This window comes from Bombus affinis, chromosome 4 (genome assembly GCF_024516045.1).
Source record: "Bombus affinis isolate iyBomAffi1 chromosome 4, iyBomAffi1.2, whole genome shotgun sequence".
Taxonomy (NCBI): domain Eukaryota; kingdom Metazoa; phylum Arthropoda; class Insecta; order Hymenoptera; family Apidae; genus Bombus; species Bombus affinis.
The window spans coordinates 518,504-535,753 of NC_066347.1; the positions used below are offsets into that span (position 1 = coordinate 518,504).

General features: G+C 33.3%; 1 protein-coding gene across 2 annotated transcripts in view; it reads left to right on the forward strand.

Moving 5' to 3' along the window:
• Nucleotides 1-17,250, forward strand: part of LOC126915452 (uncharacterized) — a 77,319-nt gene that overhangs the window by 32,984 nt on the left and 27,085 nt on the right. Inside the window, exons 5-8 of one of the 2 annotated variants that reach the window (XM_050720142.1) lie at nucleotides 1,431-1,684; nucleotides 4,061-4,183; nucleotides 4,882-5,139; nucleotides 6,132-6,311. In XM_050720142.1, coding sequence (XP_050576099.1) covers nucleotides 1,431-1,684; nucleotides 4,061-4,183; nucleotides 4,882-5,139; nucleotides 6,132-6,311 — 815 coding nt within the window. The remainder of the gene's footprint in view (nucleotides 1-1,430; nucleotides 1,685-4,060; nucleotides 4,184-4,881; nucleotides 5,140-6,131; nucleotides 6,312-17,250) is intronic. The other variant, XM_050720143.1, reaches the window with a different exon arrangement.

Here is a 17,250-nt window from a genome sequence, read left to right on the forward strand (position 1 = left end):
GCGATTTACAAACGCGTGGCTTCTATCAGATATACGGAACGAACGTTTCGTTTTGTACAAAATCTTTAAGGAAGTGTGCGTTTTTTCTCCTTGGGAGACTCAGATGAAAAAGTCTATAATTGCTGTTCTTGTTGTTCGTTCCGTTTGAAACGAACCTTCTCCGGTTGGTAGCGAAAGGTTCCTTTCAAAGGCTCTCTCTTTTGCCCCTTTACTTTGATCCGTTCTTTAATCGAGCACACGCCTCTGGTCTACGCCGTGAAACGTCCTTCCATTGCTGCTTGAAATTTCCACTCCCTTCCCCTCTTTCGTCAGAAAACTGAATTACTGGGACAAGTTCGTAGCTGGGATTGTAGAACCAGAAAAGTTTCGGATCGGGGGTCCCGAACTTTTCAATGCTTCGACGTGCTGGAATTACCTGACAGCGCTGCAAAATATAAAAAGATCGTGAAAGTAAGGCAAGTGACTGTAATGGTAAGTAAATCTCGATTCAATCAAATGTTGAATCAGAAGAACAAGGATGGCCAAAAGTTTGGGAACGTATTAGGAACAACATTGGAAAAATAATGACGATTCTATTATAAGAAGCAATGAGTGATTATGAGGATTTGAATGTACCTTGTCCTCTTTCATTATGTCATTTTTATATTCAATATTCTGTTACGTTAAATATTTTTATTGTTATTTTATTTTTATGTTTATATATTATTTAATATATATATGTATCTTATTCAAATGTATGTATTTCATATTTCTATACTCTACATATTTTATTTCTATATTTATGTTTCATAAGTTATTAGAAATTGTTGCGATATATATTGTCTCGTATATGAAATTTCCTTCACAGTTTAGTTTATTTTATTCATCATAAATTAATTATTTGAATGGTAAAATATAGTAATAAAAAAGTTACGAGTCTGGGAGTGGTTCTTGTAATAATATTTTTCAAAGATTTTTAAACCTATTATGTGTTATACGAGGAAGCTATATTTCAATTATGTTACTGAATTTGATAGACTTACGGGTTTATAACGGATCATAAACTCTTTCGCGAGAGTCTACATCATCATGTTGGAAACTATCGATCAGCTATTGTATATCTACCAGCAGCGTAAACTTTTGAAGTCGGGGCAGTAACCAATCAGGGAATTAATTTCCGCGGGCAACCAATGCAAACAAAAGTTTATTACAAAAGCTCCCTTGTACTTCACTTTCTCGGCTACGAACTTCCAAAGTGTCTTTTCCGCTAGTTTTTGGAGAAATCAAGGAAAACCAATTTACGTAGGTAAATCAAAGATGAAGTAGTAGATGATGATAAATAATTCTAATCGTGCGATGTAGATAATGAATTATTATGCCATGCATATTACATAAAGTTTATTATATCATTTTGCAAATTTTTAAAAGTATATGATCGCTATTTTTCCAAGATCGTCGATACCAGGCCACGAGTATTTGGAGGCAGATTACGAGTGTGCTCCAGGGTACTACATGGTGAGCACAATAACCAGACTACTTTGCAGAAATCGTCAATGGGTAGGGCAACTTCCAAAGTGCAAGATCAAAGCGAATTTTGAAGGTGTGTGTATCGACGCTTCTTGTGACCATGTTTGCAAAGAAGTCGATGGCAGGCCAGTATGTTCCTGTTACAAGGGATTCCGGTTGGAAGATGATAAATGTATCGGTGAGTTATGCTTGAGTATCTTTGCTTTATCAATCGTTTGCCTCTTATTATTTGCATACGATATAACCAAGCTGTGGATATTTATGTATATTGTATAATTCATATTTTTGCAGACACAGATAAGAAATTGAAACTTGAATATAAAAGAATGCTTTATTTTCCAAATGCAGACTAATCATAAATCCATAAATATTCACAATCTAGACTTAATCAATACTTAACTGACCATGTTTATATGTTTTATCTGTTATTCTATCAAAATGTTATTTTTTTATTATTTAGTGTCGCATCAACCGCTTGTATAGGTTATTAGCATATTTGGTCGATGAACAAAAACGGCTACTTTAATTTAACATTTAAAATGTTCAATTTTCAATATTACATATTTGGAGAATTTAACGTTTCAAGTATAAGGTAATAGAATCATAATGCTTGATAAAAATTATGTGTTTCTATAGCTTGAATCGCGTTTATTACATATTATCAAGCATATATGGAACGCTTAACCACATAAATCAGAGACTATATCACGTTCATCTTTGTATTCAGCGTTGCGTAACAAATTGTTTCGAAACGTTAATCTCCCATTCTATTTGTTAGCGATTAAAATGTAAAAAGCTAAAAAATCGGAGTATATTGTATGCACGAACATGGACAATTAAGTGTTAAAATATTCTTTAATCTTTTATATAGAAGCAATCATTTTTTAATTTTTTAAATTTATGTTAGTTCATTCTAATTTACATATTTTATATTTTACTATAATTTTAGTTTATCGATCAGATGATTTTATTGATTAATATTTCCAGAACAAGATTTTATAAGATCATTACTCGTGAGAAGCGCAAAACGTTCTCGATGTCGACATGCTGTAAAATAATCATAACATTTTGCGATCTAATAATATTTTGATAGTCCACCGGTTCGAAGATTTCTCCTACGTTTTTATCCCTCTCCTTTTTCTTTCTCTTTTTTTTTTCTTAAGCGGTATGAATACTAAAACGTAGAAACGATACCGTTTTTCCTCGGAAGACGAGCTGTCGAAGCGGTGAAAAAGAAATGTCTCGAGATGAAATATCGACAGGATACTCGTTGAAATATTGACGGCTTCCGCGTTCTGTAGGAGACAAGTTCTTCCTGTCTGTATTAAAACATCAACGATTTCGTTTCAGAAATCCTTCCTTGTTTGCCCGTGGAATGTATTAGTGTCCGTTTCTCATAAAACTGAAGGGCGATTATAAATTTTTATTTCAAAGTTCGTTTGTATATCCTGAAATGAAAGGGACGCTGGATATCGACAATGTCGCATTATTTTTATTTCTTTCTCAATGTTTCTCGCGTTTATTGCAAGATAGATTTTAATTTCAACAATGGATTCACAAGCTGTTTTTCGATATTAATCACGTTGGTTCAGTTTAAAATGTGAAAAGAAACAAGGAATCAAGAACAAATTTTTTTAAATTAAAATATTTCTCTCGGGAAATTTCTTTAAATAAAAATTATCATTATATATTCGCGATAATTAAATGTAAATGGGATTATAGAATTCTTGGGTGAAAATTGCATTAAAAGCGTAGGAAAACACAAATTGAATGAAAGTTCGTTGATTTAAGTTGAATGAGAAAGTAGTTTAAATCAGGCATAAATTCGAATTAACGGACTCTTGGAAAAATTAGCTTGTAGTGAACGGGGAAATGTCGTTAATCTAGGCGAATCGTAAAGACAGATAATCCGAATTAGTTAAAAGTCCAGCTTAACCGAGTCTAGTAAAACAAAGTTCCACTCAATTCGACGAGGTATACATGTATATACGTACAAAATAAAGGAATCACTGACTCGAATAAATTGGAGCAACAAGGAATACGAATAGAATAAAACGTTGAAGTAACTAAATTTCTATCAACGAAATTCAGTGTATTTGCATATTCTTCGGAAATGTTTTTCCCCATTCGAGGATTTTATTTCGTCTTTTCGAATCTCGTTCGTATCATTCCACATCATGTGGATTGTATCAAGTGTTCGAGAAAATTTTAACGAAATAATAAATAAGAAATAAGAGTTATTTATTTAAAAAACAGATTTCTCTTACTATTGAAACGATTCTATTTTTGAAAGTAATCAAGTAAAAAGTCAAGAAATGCCATATTCGTAATTTTTTAAAAATATCGTATAATATTAAATACAGGGCTATTACATTAAAACTATTTACTCGTATATAATTCTCTGTGAAAAAATATTTAAGAAACACGATGTATACGTATTAAAGTATTATTATACATATGATGGAGTAACCGCGCTATAAAATGAGATCGGAAACGCAGACCATCACGCAAGTTAGCTAAATTTCAGAAATTACACGTACTCATTAAAATTCAGATGTGAACGAATGCAAGGATAACAAAGGAGGTTGTGAACATAAATGCGTGAACACGCCGGGATCCTTTCGTTGTGAGTGTCCGAAAGGGATGAAACTAGACGGAGACAGGTTCACATGCAAGGGTGAGTTATTTGCACCTGGATGTACATCCTCCGTGAAACAAAAATATCGTTCTGTCTCTCTCTCTCTCTCTCTCTCTGCCCTTCTCTTTGAAAAAGCAACAAGTGTAAACATCGCGAAAAAGCCTATGCCGTTTCATCCATGACTATAGTTGGAATTTCGATCGTGTGTTTCCTATTTGCTTAGAAACGTTATCGATTCGCTTCTTTTTTAATGTTTTGCTTAATTTAAATTGTTTCATTTGCTTTTATTTTAGTATCCTTTGCACCGGGTAATTCATTTCGAACGTTCTTTTATGTCAATATGTTCTTAAAATTTACGTTTTAAGAATTTATGTAATTGAAAGTACTACGCAGAAACTGGTGTAAATAATATTGTCATGAATATTGTATTACAATTTTCTGATAGTTTGATAGAATTTATTAGAAGAGATAACGTAAAGTAATATGCAAAAGAAATTGGATGAAGGCGTTTACATGATGGAAATTTCAAAATTAATGAACCAAGTACAAATTGTCACAAATAAAAAATGTATTTACACCACTTTTCATTTTCTCGAACGTAATTAACCAAAACAAGAATGTCGTATACTCCTTCAATATCCGCGTCAATTCAATTCAAACTCGATCTGCTATATGTAAGAGAAAAATATGAAATGGGATATGTAAAATAAAATTACTCGGCCGCTTTCATTATGCAGACATTAACGAGTGTCTGTTGAACAACGGACACGGGCCGTGTCAGGATACGTGTCGGAACACCATAGGCGGCTATGAATGTTCCTGCGATGGTCTACAGGATACTATTCTGTCAGCCGACAACCACACGTGTCAGGACGCAGGTCCCTGTAGCGTCAACAACGCCGGATGCTCCCACACCTGTCTCTCCACGATGGGACGAGTATTTTGTCTCTGCCCTGATGGTTTCATCCTAGAGGACGATTGGAAGACCTGTCAAGGTAATAGAATTTCCTGATCGTTCGCCATCTTTCCTGGCCCTGTCCATTGTTTCCTCCTGGAACATTCGAATGACAAAAACAGATTTTAATAATATACTATAAGAAAGAATTGTGAAAAATATGGAATAATCATATGTTTCGAGCGAGTAAACGAGCGATTCGAGTAAATGAGCGATTCGTACAATTGGGAAAGTCAAGAGACTTCTTAATTATTCTCGTCAGAGAAATCGAGAACGTGTGTAATATGCATGTATGACAGGTTTATGAACGACATTCTTTCCCTTTGGGATTTTAATCGTCTTTTTGGCTAATGCATAAAGGTCTCCGTCTATTATGAATATGCTATTGTTAGAAGTATATGAGCTACAAATAAAAGCTGCCTGTCATTTAGTAGCTTGTTTTCAAAGTGCTTCTTTTCCTTCTGACCATTTACTCGAACGAATACAATATCAATCAATTTTTATATTTAATTTAAATTTGATATTCAATGAATATATCTAAATGGAAAGGCTTGTAGAACATTGCCAGCTACATGTTTTCAATTTATTATTTAATAAATCAAATTTTTTATCTAGTTTTATCTAAGCATAGATCGAGTCACGTGACAAAAGGATATCCATGAATTTCTGGTATAAAGATTGTTATCGTTCTATTATTTCTTACTGCAATTCTCTTAAAATGCAAAATAATATTTAAAGTAAACAAGAAGTACGACAATTTATGAATTATCGCGTTTAAAAAGATTTCTTTCTCATCTGCTGTTAAACAGTGCAATGTAATCGCATACAATATCCTCTTCTTCATCTATGAGAAGCTTTACTGAAACACGTACATAAATAAAAGTTTTAGCATGAAAGTACCTACCATTATTATCTCGATGAGTTATAACAGAAATAACATCGATACTAGGAAGATTCATTTATTGAAAAGATGAAAAATTATAGCGATTAAAATAAAAAAAGAAATAACAGGATGTTTCATTTTTTTTCTAGACGTGGACGAGTGTGCCCAACCAGATTTGCAAACGGAAATGTGCCGGTACGGTTGCATCAACACGCCAGGATCTTATCGATGCGCCGAACCAATGGAGTTGAAGGATCAACCGATACTGGACAGCTTGTCGATCACATGCCTGCCAGGCTACGAGGCCACCCCCGATGGAACTTGTATCGGTAAGTGGTTTAATCCGTACGGGTGATTTAACAGGAAGTTGGATTTGCCAGCAAAGCCCCGCGGCAGACACTTTTCACTGCGAACATCCACTCCACTGTGTAATACATTGTACTTCGGTTGCCTTGCGATTCTTGTGATTCTGTGATTTCCATGCTTACGATTTACGAAACGAACCACTAGTTTTAAACGCAATTTAAAACGATTCATCAAATCATAAAATGACGATACAAAATCTATTGTCATTCGACGTTTCGATAATTTGATTTAAATTGATCAATCGTTTCGTTATTTAGTATTCTAATAATCGAGATTTTACAAAAATATTTGCTTATATTTTGATCTAAACTTTGAATATTTCTAAAAAAGATATAATATAAATACTTGACTGTTGTTTTTATAGTTTGCATTAATACATTTTTCTGTATTCTGGATGCTACTCTGAATGCGCCAGATAATCCAGAATAAACCAGATTATCATTCGAAAGTAAGATTTTTCTTCTCATTATGTCGTCACAAGTAATTAGCACAGTTTACCGTAAATTCATCAATGAGATGGACACTTAACAAATATCGAGTTACGAATCGAGTATAATTCGTTTCCATTATATTTCCGTAGTGTGTTTAAAACAACGAGACGTCGTAACATTCGTAACGATGATATTCTTCACTGGTCGACATAATTGCGTTTGTCGTTCATTTCGCGGCGCAAAATTTCAGTATAGTCAACTGATGGGTAGTACGATAACAATTCCCTATAGGGAGATGAGCGTCCTAACGAGATTCTGCCGCCTGGCCCTAGTCGTGCCCCATAATACCGTTCTAGACGATTCGAGTATATACGTAATCGAATTAGCCTGCACATGGATCCACTCGGTAGGCGAGCGGCTTCTCTGCTGCAATATTGGGTCGAGATTCTGGATCATCAACTGTCGGAAAACTGTCCGAATTAATGGCCTCGTGGCTGCTTCGAAATGTTTCACGTTAGCTTAGAGAAAGCGTTTCTATTATTTTCCATTTCTTCGTATAAATTATGAATAGAATCCATTTTTATGAATTTATTTTTATTTATTTCATTTTAACCAATGATTAAATGGTTCGCGGATTTTTATGTAATTTATAGGAAATTTTAAATTACAAAAATCCACATACTATGCAAGTTCATAATTACTTGGATAGAAGGATATTGAACTTTTTATGTTATTCAACTTTCAATGAGATTTTCCACTTTTTCTAAGCATATTTAGAGAAAATGTTTGTTATTACACACTTGCACTGTTACTTCGTGGTTAGAATCTTCCCAAGATCAATTTTCTAATAAGATCTGATTTCCGACTTTGACCTTTGTGACACCTTCTAAACCAATTTGCTTGAGCTATCATTTGAGGGAATTGATATAGAGATGAAAAGATTTATAGATGATAAGTTTCAATCTTCAAATAACTTTTACTAACAAATATTAATTTATTCTTATATAATTTACTATAGGAGACTTTTTTATTCATTTGTTTTCTACATTCAACAATACCTTTCTATAATGACAGAATCTTCCTTGGCGATTGAAAATAGTCTGAAATGCAAGTGCGAAGTGGCTAAATTAACAACTTTTGCTAGTACTCACGATTAAGTATCAGAATTTATCAGAACTTAGCTAGGTTGCTATTGTTTCCTTATGTCGTGTACGAATTACAAATCACTTATCACCGCAACTATCTAAGTGGAATTAGCCAGTAAGATTGCCATCATGCATCATTTTCTTATTAGACGAAACGTATAATCTACTTGTGTCTCGAGACGTTGGCAAGAAACTTTGATCTTAAGCGCAACTATCTATCATGCAAAACTTGTCTCAGCGACTGCTCAGTCTCTGAAAAACCATCATAAAAGCTTAACTGATAGGATCAGCCGACTCTATTAATAAAAGATAACAACGACAATTCGTATAAAGTATCTGAGCGTTTCACTCAATTTTATCATTTGATTGTCATTTGAAAATCTTGAAACTTTTTTACTTTTCTATGCTGGTAGAAAATTTTTATCATGGCAACAAATTCTTTCTATTTGACATGTTTAAGGTAAAAGAAATATCGTTATACTTTAAACGATAAAGTTGTATGTAGTACATTTTACAAATATCTAAATCTTCAGATTTATCTCTTAATTCTTAACCGCTTATTAATAAGGTTTGCCTCTTTCAAACCTCTTTTCTAATTCTTCGTCGTATTCCATTCAGAGTGAATGTCTTCAATATTCCGTAATAATTCCGGAAGATCAAAGACTCAAATGTGGATATATCTAGTTTTCTTTTCAAAGCTCTCTTTTACAGAAATTCGCTGCCGTTGAAATTTTGTCACTGAAATTCTTTCAATATTCCACGAGAATCACAAAAAACCAGAACCAATCACTGCGAAATGCGAATTTCTTTTCTAATTCATCATTGTTTTTTTATTACAAATTCTTTCGGCATTTCACAAGAATTATAAAATATCAAATGTGATGAAATTTAGTTTTCCCTTCATATATTTTCTTTATATATACAGCGAAGACAAAAGAAAGGAAGGAAAGGATGATAAACGGGGAAATGCAACTTTATATCTATTTATTTTTCGGCTTCATAGTCTAGAAAAAGGATTTGGCTTACATATTTCTAGTTTTTACTCATTCCCTTACAGGTGTTAGAGCATTCACCACAATACAAAACTCGCACCGTACTTCCTTCTCAAAACATATATCCCCTTCTTTCAATATTCCGCAAGAATTCTAGAAGGCCAAAGAGCTAATCATCGCAAAATACGGTTTCCTGTGTTCGAGCCTCTTTTCTAATTTTCTAACATCTTCCATTCGAAACGAATTCTTGCAATGTTCTACCAGATTTTCTCAGAGTGAAGAGTCAAGCGTTGCGAAATTTGACCACTTTTCATTCAAATGATTGTAATATTTTGCAAGAATTTCCAAAGATCAGATCATCGAGTGTGGTAAAATTTAATTTTCACTTCTATAATAATTCGTCGTTATTTCCCGCTAGAAACGGAACATTCTTTAGATGTTTGAAACTGCGAAATTCGGTTTTTCCTCGTTGAACCGCTGTTCTAATTCACCACCGTTTTATGGTTACCATTCGAAACAAACTCGCTAGGGGTTGCAGGAAACAGTAGTCGAGAGAAATGGTTTGATTTAAGGGGATTTCGTCTAAAGGAACCTGCACGTTCACGATTCTGATTACAAGGTGACAGTTTGCCGGAATTTCTCCCATGGGTTATAAAGGGTCGGTTGGTTGAGATGGCAGGGACAAATGTGAACTTACCGTGAAAATGGGGATGAATTCATTAATGAAGTTATGCCCGACTCATTATGTGATGCACGGTTCCGGCCGAGTTAATTCACAAAAATTAAAAATTCGAGGAGGCAATTTATCGGGAAATTTCATCCAGTTTAACGCACTTTGAATTAAATTTTTGGTCTGGCGCTTCGTAAATCGTGGATGTAACGAGGATTAAGTTTTCATCTATGTTATTGTGGTGTTTCGTTGCGCAGCTGTTGTTGACAATTTCGAGAGCGGTGTGATTTCTTACTTTAAATAAATATATTGTTGGAAAATTATGGAAGAGTTCTTCTTTTATCGCGTAAGTAATGGAAATTCTTTTTCTCTTAATAAAGAAATTTATTGAGGCTTGTGTCGTTACTGAAAATATTATTTTACGCGTGAGAATATACGCTTCTTTTATTTGCTGCTCTTATTTTATTTTATTTAGCTTTTTATTGGGTTCGATACATTTTTAGAGAATTTTTTAAATTCAGGAATCCTTTTTTTATTACGAACGAGATACGAATTGTTTTCAGAATCTAGTCATATGGATTTATTTCCAAGTTACGTACGTTTTTTATGTCCTTTCATTTCCAATATTTTCCAGTCAATAGTTTTACAATTTACAACAATAATTCGTTGCTCGCCGGTACTTTTCAGACTCGTGATTTAAAATATTTCTGTTAATCAAGGGTTTTATCAAGATGGAATCAAGAAATAATCAGTTTCGAAGAAATGTATAAAGTATGAATGATATTTGTCAAACGTAATACCAATTAATTACGATGATATGAATATAGTACCTACGATTATTAATATCTGATATTGAGAGGAAAAGTCGACTTTCTTGTTAACGAATAAATTCAATTATTGAGAAATAATTGAACGAATTACGACCTATTTCATTCTGGGAACATCAAATTACTAAAGAATACTTGGAATTTTTTATCGAAATGAATTTCAATGAAACGAATTTAATTCCTTTTATTATCTTAATTGAAATATTTTCAAACATAATGAACGTTCATTATTGTTAAATTGATTAATTAGTTCATAATAAACCTTTAATTATCTCCGAATTAAATGTATTCTTGTTTCTACGTTTCATTATGTCTGAGTGCAGTAACATCAACTTTCCGTGATACGTATGAATATGAAATAAAAATTTGGTATGTGTAATTGAAGAAAACATTTCGAAAATATTGTTTAAACAAACATTTTTGAACAGTCCTTACACAAAGATATCGCAATTGCAAACTAATAAATCATTCTAATACCAAACTGATCTTTTGAAAAGCGATCAGAGAAATCTTATTTTCTGTCTAAGAAGGATTCCAAAGCTAAAAACACGCTGAAGGGATCTGTAGATAGGATTTGAACTGATTGACGATCAGTAAAGCCTTCGTAGTGAAGGATCACAGAGGTAAAGATTTAATTTCTGAAACGTGACCTACATTACTTTTCTGTATGATTCCACTACTACATTGGAATATAAAGTATAGTATGCATATCATATAAGTAGACCACGGATATTTATGCAAATTCATATTTTTATGGAAGTAATTAAAAAAATGGAACATAGAAAATTGTTTTACGTACTAAATATTATAACGAGTACTATGTTGTGGAGATATTATATATTTTTGCATATTACATGCATTCTGTGCATTTTTGCACCTTCGAATTTCCCATAAATTATAAAATTTTACATTCATAACTAAAAGCTGAACAAGACGCTAGTATACATCAAAAATTTAAAACCCACATGTTTCATTCCATTGAAAATACGAGATCCGTAGTCTCGTTATACGTACATATATATGTATATTCCCAAGAAAAAAAAATAAATAGAAATCGATATGAACGTTATCATTAACGCTTTTACTCTTTAACCATCATTCGCTATCACCATTTTTTCCAGTTTAATTTCTTCTTTGGTATTAGATTGATACAGTGATAAGAAATCAATATGTATAATGAAAAGATAACTAGATAATTTCGTAAATTTCTATCATGAAAATATGAAATTTTTGTACACACAAAGTTGTGACTATTGAAAAGCAACGGCGAGCAGACCTAAAAACAACGGAAGACTAAGGAATCGTTCGACTTTTAACTGCGATTTTGGTTTACGCAAACTGCTCTATTTAGGAACTTTTACCAACGAAGATTAACTTGGAGAACTGTTTCGCGAATGAATAAAAATGGAAAAGAATAGCGCGCGCAGAAGCGTAAGGAGGTCTCTTTTTCTTTAGTTCCGTAGAGTTTCTGGCGGAATACGCGGAGGACATCGTAAAAGTCTTTCAATGCGGTCACAAGAAATTCTGAATTAGTTTCGTTCGAGTCTTTTAACAGGAGCTTTCTTATGGCGAAGGGATGGTTCATTTTTTGGCACCTGTGTCGAGTGTCCGTTCGTTTTTCCATGATACAAGGATAAAGAGAAGCGATGTACTTTAGGAAAGCTAACGCTTTCATTCCCTTGCCTTCATCTGAGTGCAAAGATTTCACGTGTTTTTTCTTTTCTATCGCTACTGAATCCGTTTCACATTACGTCCGCTTTTTTACTAGCGATATTTGAACCGCGTTTCTACCACTGTGGGATCTCTCCTTTTCTCCTAATAATTTTGCGAATCAGGGAATTTTCCATCGTATTTTTTTCCCGGTTAAGGTACTGTTCTGATTTATTTTTATTTTATAATTGACAATGCAGTTATACAAGGCGCGACCGAATTACACGTACAAACGATTTGATTCCTTGTGAAAAAGTAAGGAGAAAATATAGAATAAGATATTTTTCATATGACGCTTCATTTTTGAGAAAACTGAATTTGAATATTTTGTTAAGCATATCATTATTCTTATTATCATTCTTATATCATTCACTATTTTCTCAGGAAAAAGTATATGTAGATTTTTTCCCCAAGATCTTTGGTCAACTCAGTTTCTTGCACTGTTTCTTCAGTTATTGTGCCAATTCTTCCGTAATGGTCGTACAAAAACTAAGCCGTACGTGAAAGTTTACCCGAGTATTATTCATATTTTCCTCGGCCCGGACGAACTTCTAACAAGATCCTCCGCGAACTCTCTGCGATTCTACTAAGTTTTTACGATAGCCCCGTTGCACTAGATGTGAGGAAAATTGTAATTTCTCTTTATTGTCTCGGTATTTTCATTACGCTTCAGCGAAATAGCCTGAACATCGGAAAATTCGTTAACTACCCTCTCAGGATTTCCATCGTTATCGTATTTTCATTGTTCTGTCTTCTTTTTTTCTAGTTTTCGTTGTAGTTCATCTGGACGTGACGTTTCTCTGGCCAAGTTTCACCGACGTCGTTATAAGTTCAGAAAATTGTTAGAAGAGTAACATTCCATAAAAATTTACTCTCGTGGCCAAAGTACCCTTTTCACTTTTGTGGAACACAGCGTTCGTTTTTATAAGTGTCTCATTACCGGTTAACTTTGTGCACTTTTCGCGAGAGTTTGTTTCTCTTCCGTGCACGTATATGTACAGCGCTTTTCCTCAATTTTGAATCGTAGCAAAGAAGATAGGGGACGCGTACAAACATTTTGACTGCTCGTGTCTATCGTTATTTATATGGTTATTTAAATTTCTCTTTTCGCGTTTAGAAGCACGTCAAACGGTAATTTTGTTTAGAAAGTGATTGGTATGGAATTAATGAGGACGACCACTAAGAAATGTTTTTGTTGGAAATTCATCTCATTTTTTTTGCTTTCAGTCAGAATTGCGTGTCAAGTAAAGTAGAAAATTTATATGTAAATATTTATGAAAACGAGATATACAAGGTGTCCCATGATTTAGCAATCGAATCTTGTTATATGTATTCTACAAATTGAACTAAGAAAACAATATTATATAAGACATACACAGGCTCACAAAAGTGTTCGAACACTTGTAGATTATAATAATTTTATGAACATATTATGAATGTTATAGGAAACGTTTTTAAGTTTCATTGACACTGTCACGAGATTCGACTATCGAGATGATATTGAAAAAAAGTTCGCGATCAATTCGGAAATACACATGTAGTCGTACGATTATATATATTCGATTATGTTGATTAGTTATCTAGTTTAGTTTCTTTTTTCATTTTATCTCATTTTATTTTTTTTTTTGTTTTACGATAAGACCGTTATTGTATGTGACGCACGGTTTGTTGAAATTTATGTTTTAAATTTTCCAGTTGCTGAATTATGTAAATGAATTGTACAGTCCAATTGATTGAACGTATCAGAATATGCTCACGATTCGGTAACTAGTCGAATATATTTATCATCTATAAATACGATGAGTTGTGCATTCACCATGCAACAACGAACGGAATTTTATATTTGTCCAAACAGCGAGTCACAACATAACGTAATTAGTACTCTGAAATTAAATGAAGCATTATACCTGCAAATATGTCGCGGAATATTTGATAAACTGAAACATAAATCACAGAAAAAAAATTACTGCGAACGAAAAACAAACAGGAGTGCGGTGCGTGTTTTTCTCTATGAATAATCTAGTTCTCTGAAAAAGAAAAATTGTTCTTCTAGTTAAAATTGAAATAAATGTATTTGGATATCTGTAATTTATAATTATAAATTGTAATGCAATATAAAAATATAAACAATGACTTTGATTATATTATGTAAACAATACTATATATCATTATATTATACATTATTATTTTCATACCTTTAATTGCAAAATACTGATTTTATCGAACCACATTTCTTCTTATTAAAATCTAATTTCGTAAGAATAACTAGCTAATTCAAACATAATTTATGTACGTAAATGTGTTTGTTACGCATGTATCATGTGTTACCAGTATTGTTGCTAATTGTTTCAATAAGCTTGCGATAACTTATTGTGTGGTAACGTAACATATTCCTATTATTGACAGCTAATACAACATGCTGTTAATTAATATACTGCTAACTACCAACAATACTAGTAACTACCAACTATGAAACAATGAGAACAATGAGTTGAGAACAAAGCTAACAGAGAAAAGTAGATTTTAATTAGAAGACAGAAACTATTACAGGAACAAAATGATCTGTGCACAATTCCGATGAAATTTAAAACCGTATAAAATTTCTGTATTTCATATATATACACAGGTGTCATTGTGTACATGACACTCTGCATTTTGACTTTTAGATTAGTTGGTGGATGATAGTCTCTAGTGACTAATGGTCGTTCGCCATCAATGTCGAAAGCACGTGTGCCAAATCAGAGAGTTACAAGCTTAATGCTGCTTACTATATAATTTTCTGTGCCTTTTGTGAGTGTAATATAAATGAACAATGCATGTAGGTGTGTAATTTCAAATGATTTATTCGCTCATTTTTGTTCGAGATGTTGCATTCAAAAGATCTGAATCAGAGTATATAAGGTTTCAATGATATTGGCGATGAGGCAAGTTAAACTTACAAAAGATACTGTTACAATTTTATTTTATTACACCCTGACATTAGGTTTTGTATAAAAACGTATATTGTTACGCTGATTCTATAGTCGTGAATGGACTGTAAATATTTATGCAAATTCATACTTTTACGAATATCATTAAAAAAGATGGAAGTGTTTAATACGATTTTAAACGTGATATATTTCGGTTTTATCGTTATATAAAAGTAACATACGAAAATATATAGAAATGTAGTATATAAAATTTGAACGTTTTAAAGTAGTTCTATAGTTATGAGACGAAGTGCAAAAATGAAATATGAAATGAAATATGCAGAAACTGTATGAGATATTCTTATCGTTAGACAATATCGAGCAATGGAGTTATGTAATAGCGATTTCCGTTCTCCAATACATTTTCTTCAGTCAACTGCTATATGGCTGTGTTGGATCGATGTCTACCATATGCGCACACGGGTCTCATGAAGTAGTATAAAAAGCTGTCTAGCTCAACCGGGAGTTCTCAGATTTGCCTCCAAGTTTCACAATGAATAACGCATAACGTGAAGCGTTACAAATTGTTTCAGTCTTGACTAGAAAACTGCATTGAATTTTCTTACGACGAAGATTAATTATAGCTCGCTATTTTTGCGCCTTGATATGTACACGTACATGCTTATCTCTGTGAAAGAAACGAGTCGGTTAAAATTTACGTGGCTTCAAAGATGACAGATACACCGAACAAAGTGCTGACAAAATTTGAACCTTGGAAAGTTAATAAATCTTGCATCCTTTTAAAACAAATGTATCCATTTTTTAATTACAGTTTGGTTATTACCAAAACTGTCTGCGAATAGATAACTGACAACCTTTAAAAGCAACGGAATTATCACTTTTTAAAATGATTTATGTACTTCATTTTATACTACGTCATTTATTGATTATAATAATGTGAGAGAGACAGCAATATAGTTAGCTTCAAAAGATAATATCTCACATGCACCGATCTAACGAATCTAACTCCTCATTTTTTGCGCCAAATTCATATTTCTAATATTAAACTAAATCCTCTCATATATTCTTTTCACATTCAAGAGATATCAACTCGCAGCAAGAATGCGCACAGCCAACAATAGAAATCCTATGGGACAAAATCACGGGGTATTGTATCGATTCGCCACAGAGTTATCCCAGGATCCGGATAAGGTGGACGAGAAGGGACGTTTCATTGCTTGTTCATTTTGTCGGCGCGTCATTATCACGCGGATAGTTCTTGTAGTATAGCATATCGCGACCGTAGGTCGTGAAAGGGACGGAAGTCGAGCACTCTTGGCGGTCATTGAAAACGCTCGAGGCAATCGCAATCTGGCCGACCCTTGTACGTCTATTTCGGTCAATTTAACGCCACCGGGTGGACAATTGACCGGCCGGCCGGTGGTTGACTAGCGAAAGAATGCAGACACGTTCACGAGGAGTGGTTGTATGCGAATGAAAGGGGCCTTCCGTCGTTTTCCCTCGACTACCCAGACGATGAAAGGTCAGACACGTTATCAGGCGCGAGTACACTCGCGTGGTGAAACTTGAACTTTGCGGAATGTCGATCGATACCAGTCGGTACCACGATAGGGAGGAAACGCTTGTTACTGCTAGAATAACGGAGGCCAATGTGCTATTCCATATCGTCAAAAATTTCTCTTTCAATTTTACAAACGATACAGTGACTGTTCTTCCGTTACGCGTTTATGGAATTAGATTCCTTAAGTTAAGATATCAGACCGGTCGTAAAGAGTAGGAAGTTTTTGATAGAATTTGATATCGTAACCAATGATTAGTTCTAAATTCATTTGTTATATCGATACTTGTCAAGGTACATTATCTTCTATTATTCCATTATCCTTTTTATCATTCTATTTGCAATTTTGATTTAATTAGTTAGTATCGACTTATAGGTTTCTCTATAATATTTTTACTAAATAATAAATATAAACTTCAAAATACCATATAAATAGAAAAAATTAATAGTTTTTAGTGACTTAAAAATGTACTTTTCGATTTTACTAAACACTTACGATAAGCACAAATAGTGGTATCTCACCACCCTGATTAAAATATTCTCAGGCAATGCACACATTAGTAAACTAACGATTAATTACTATCTAGTCGAAACAAATGGCTTTCAGTCAATAACACGTCACCGTGTATAATATGATCC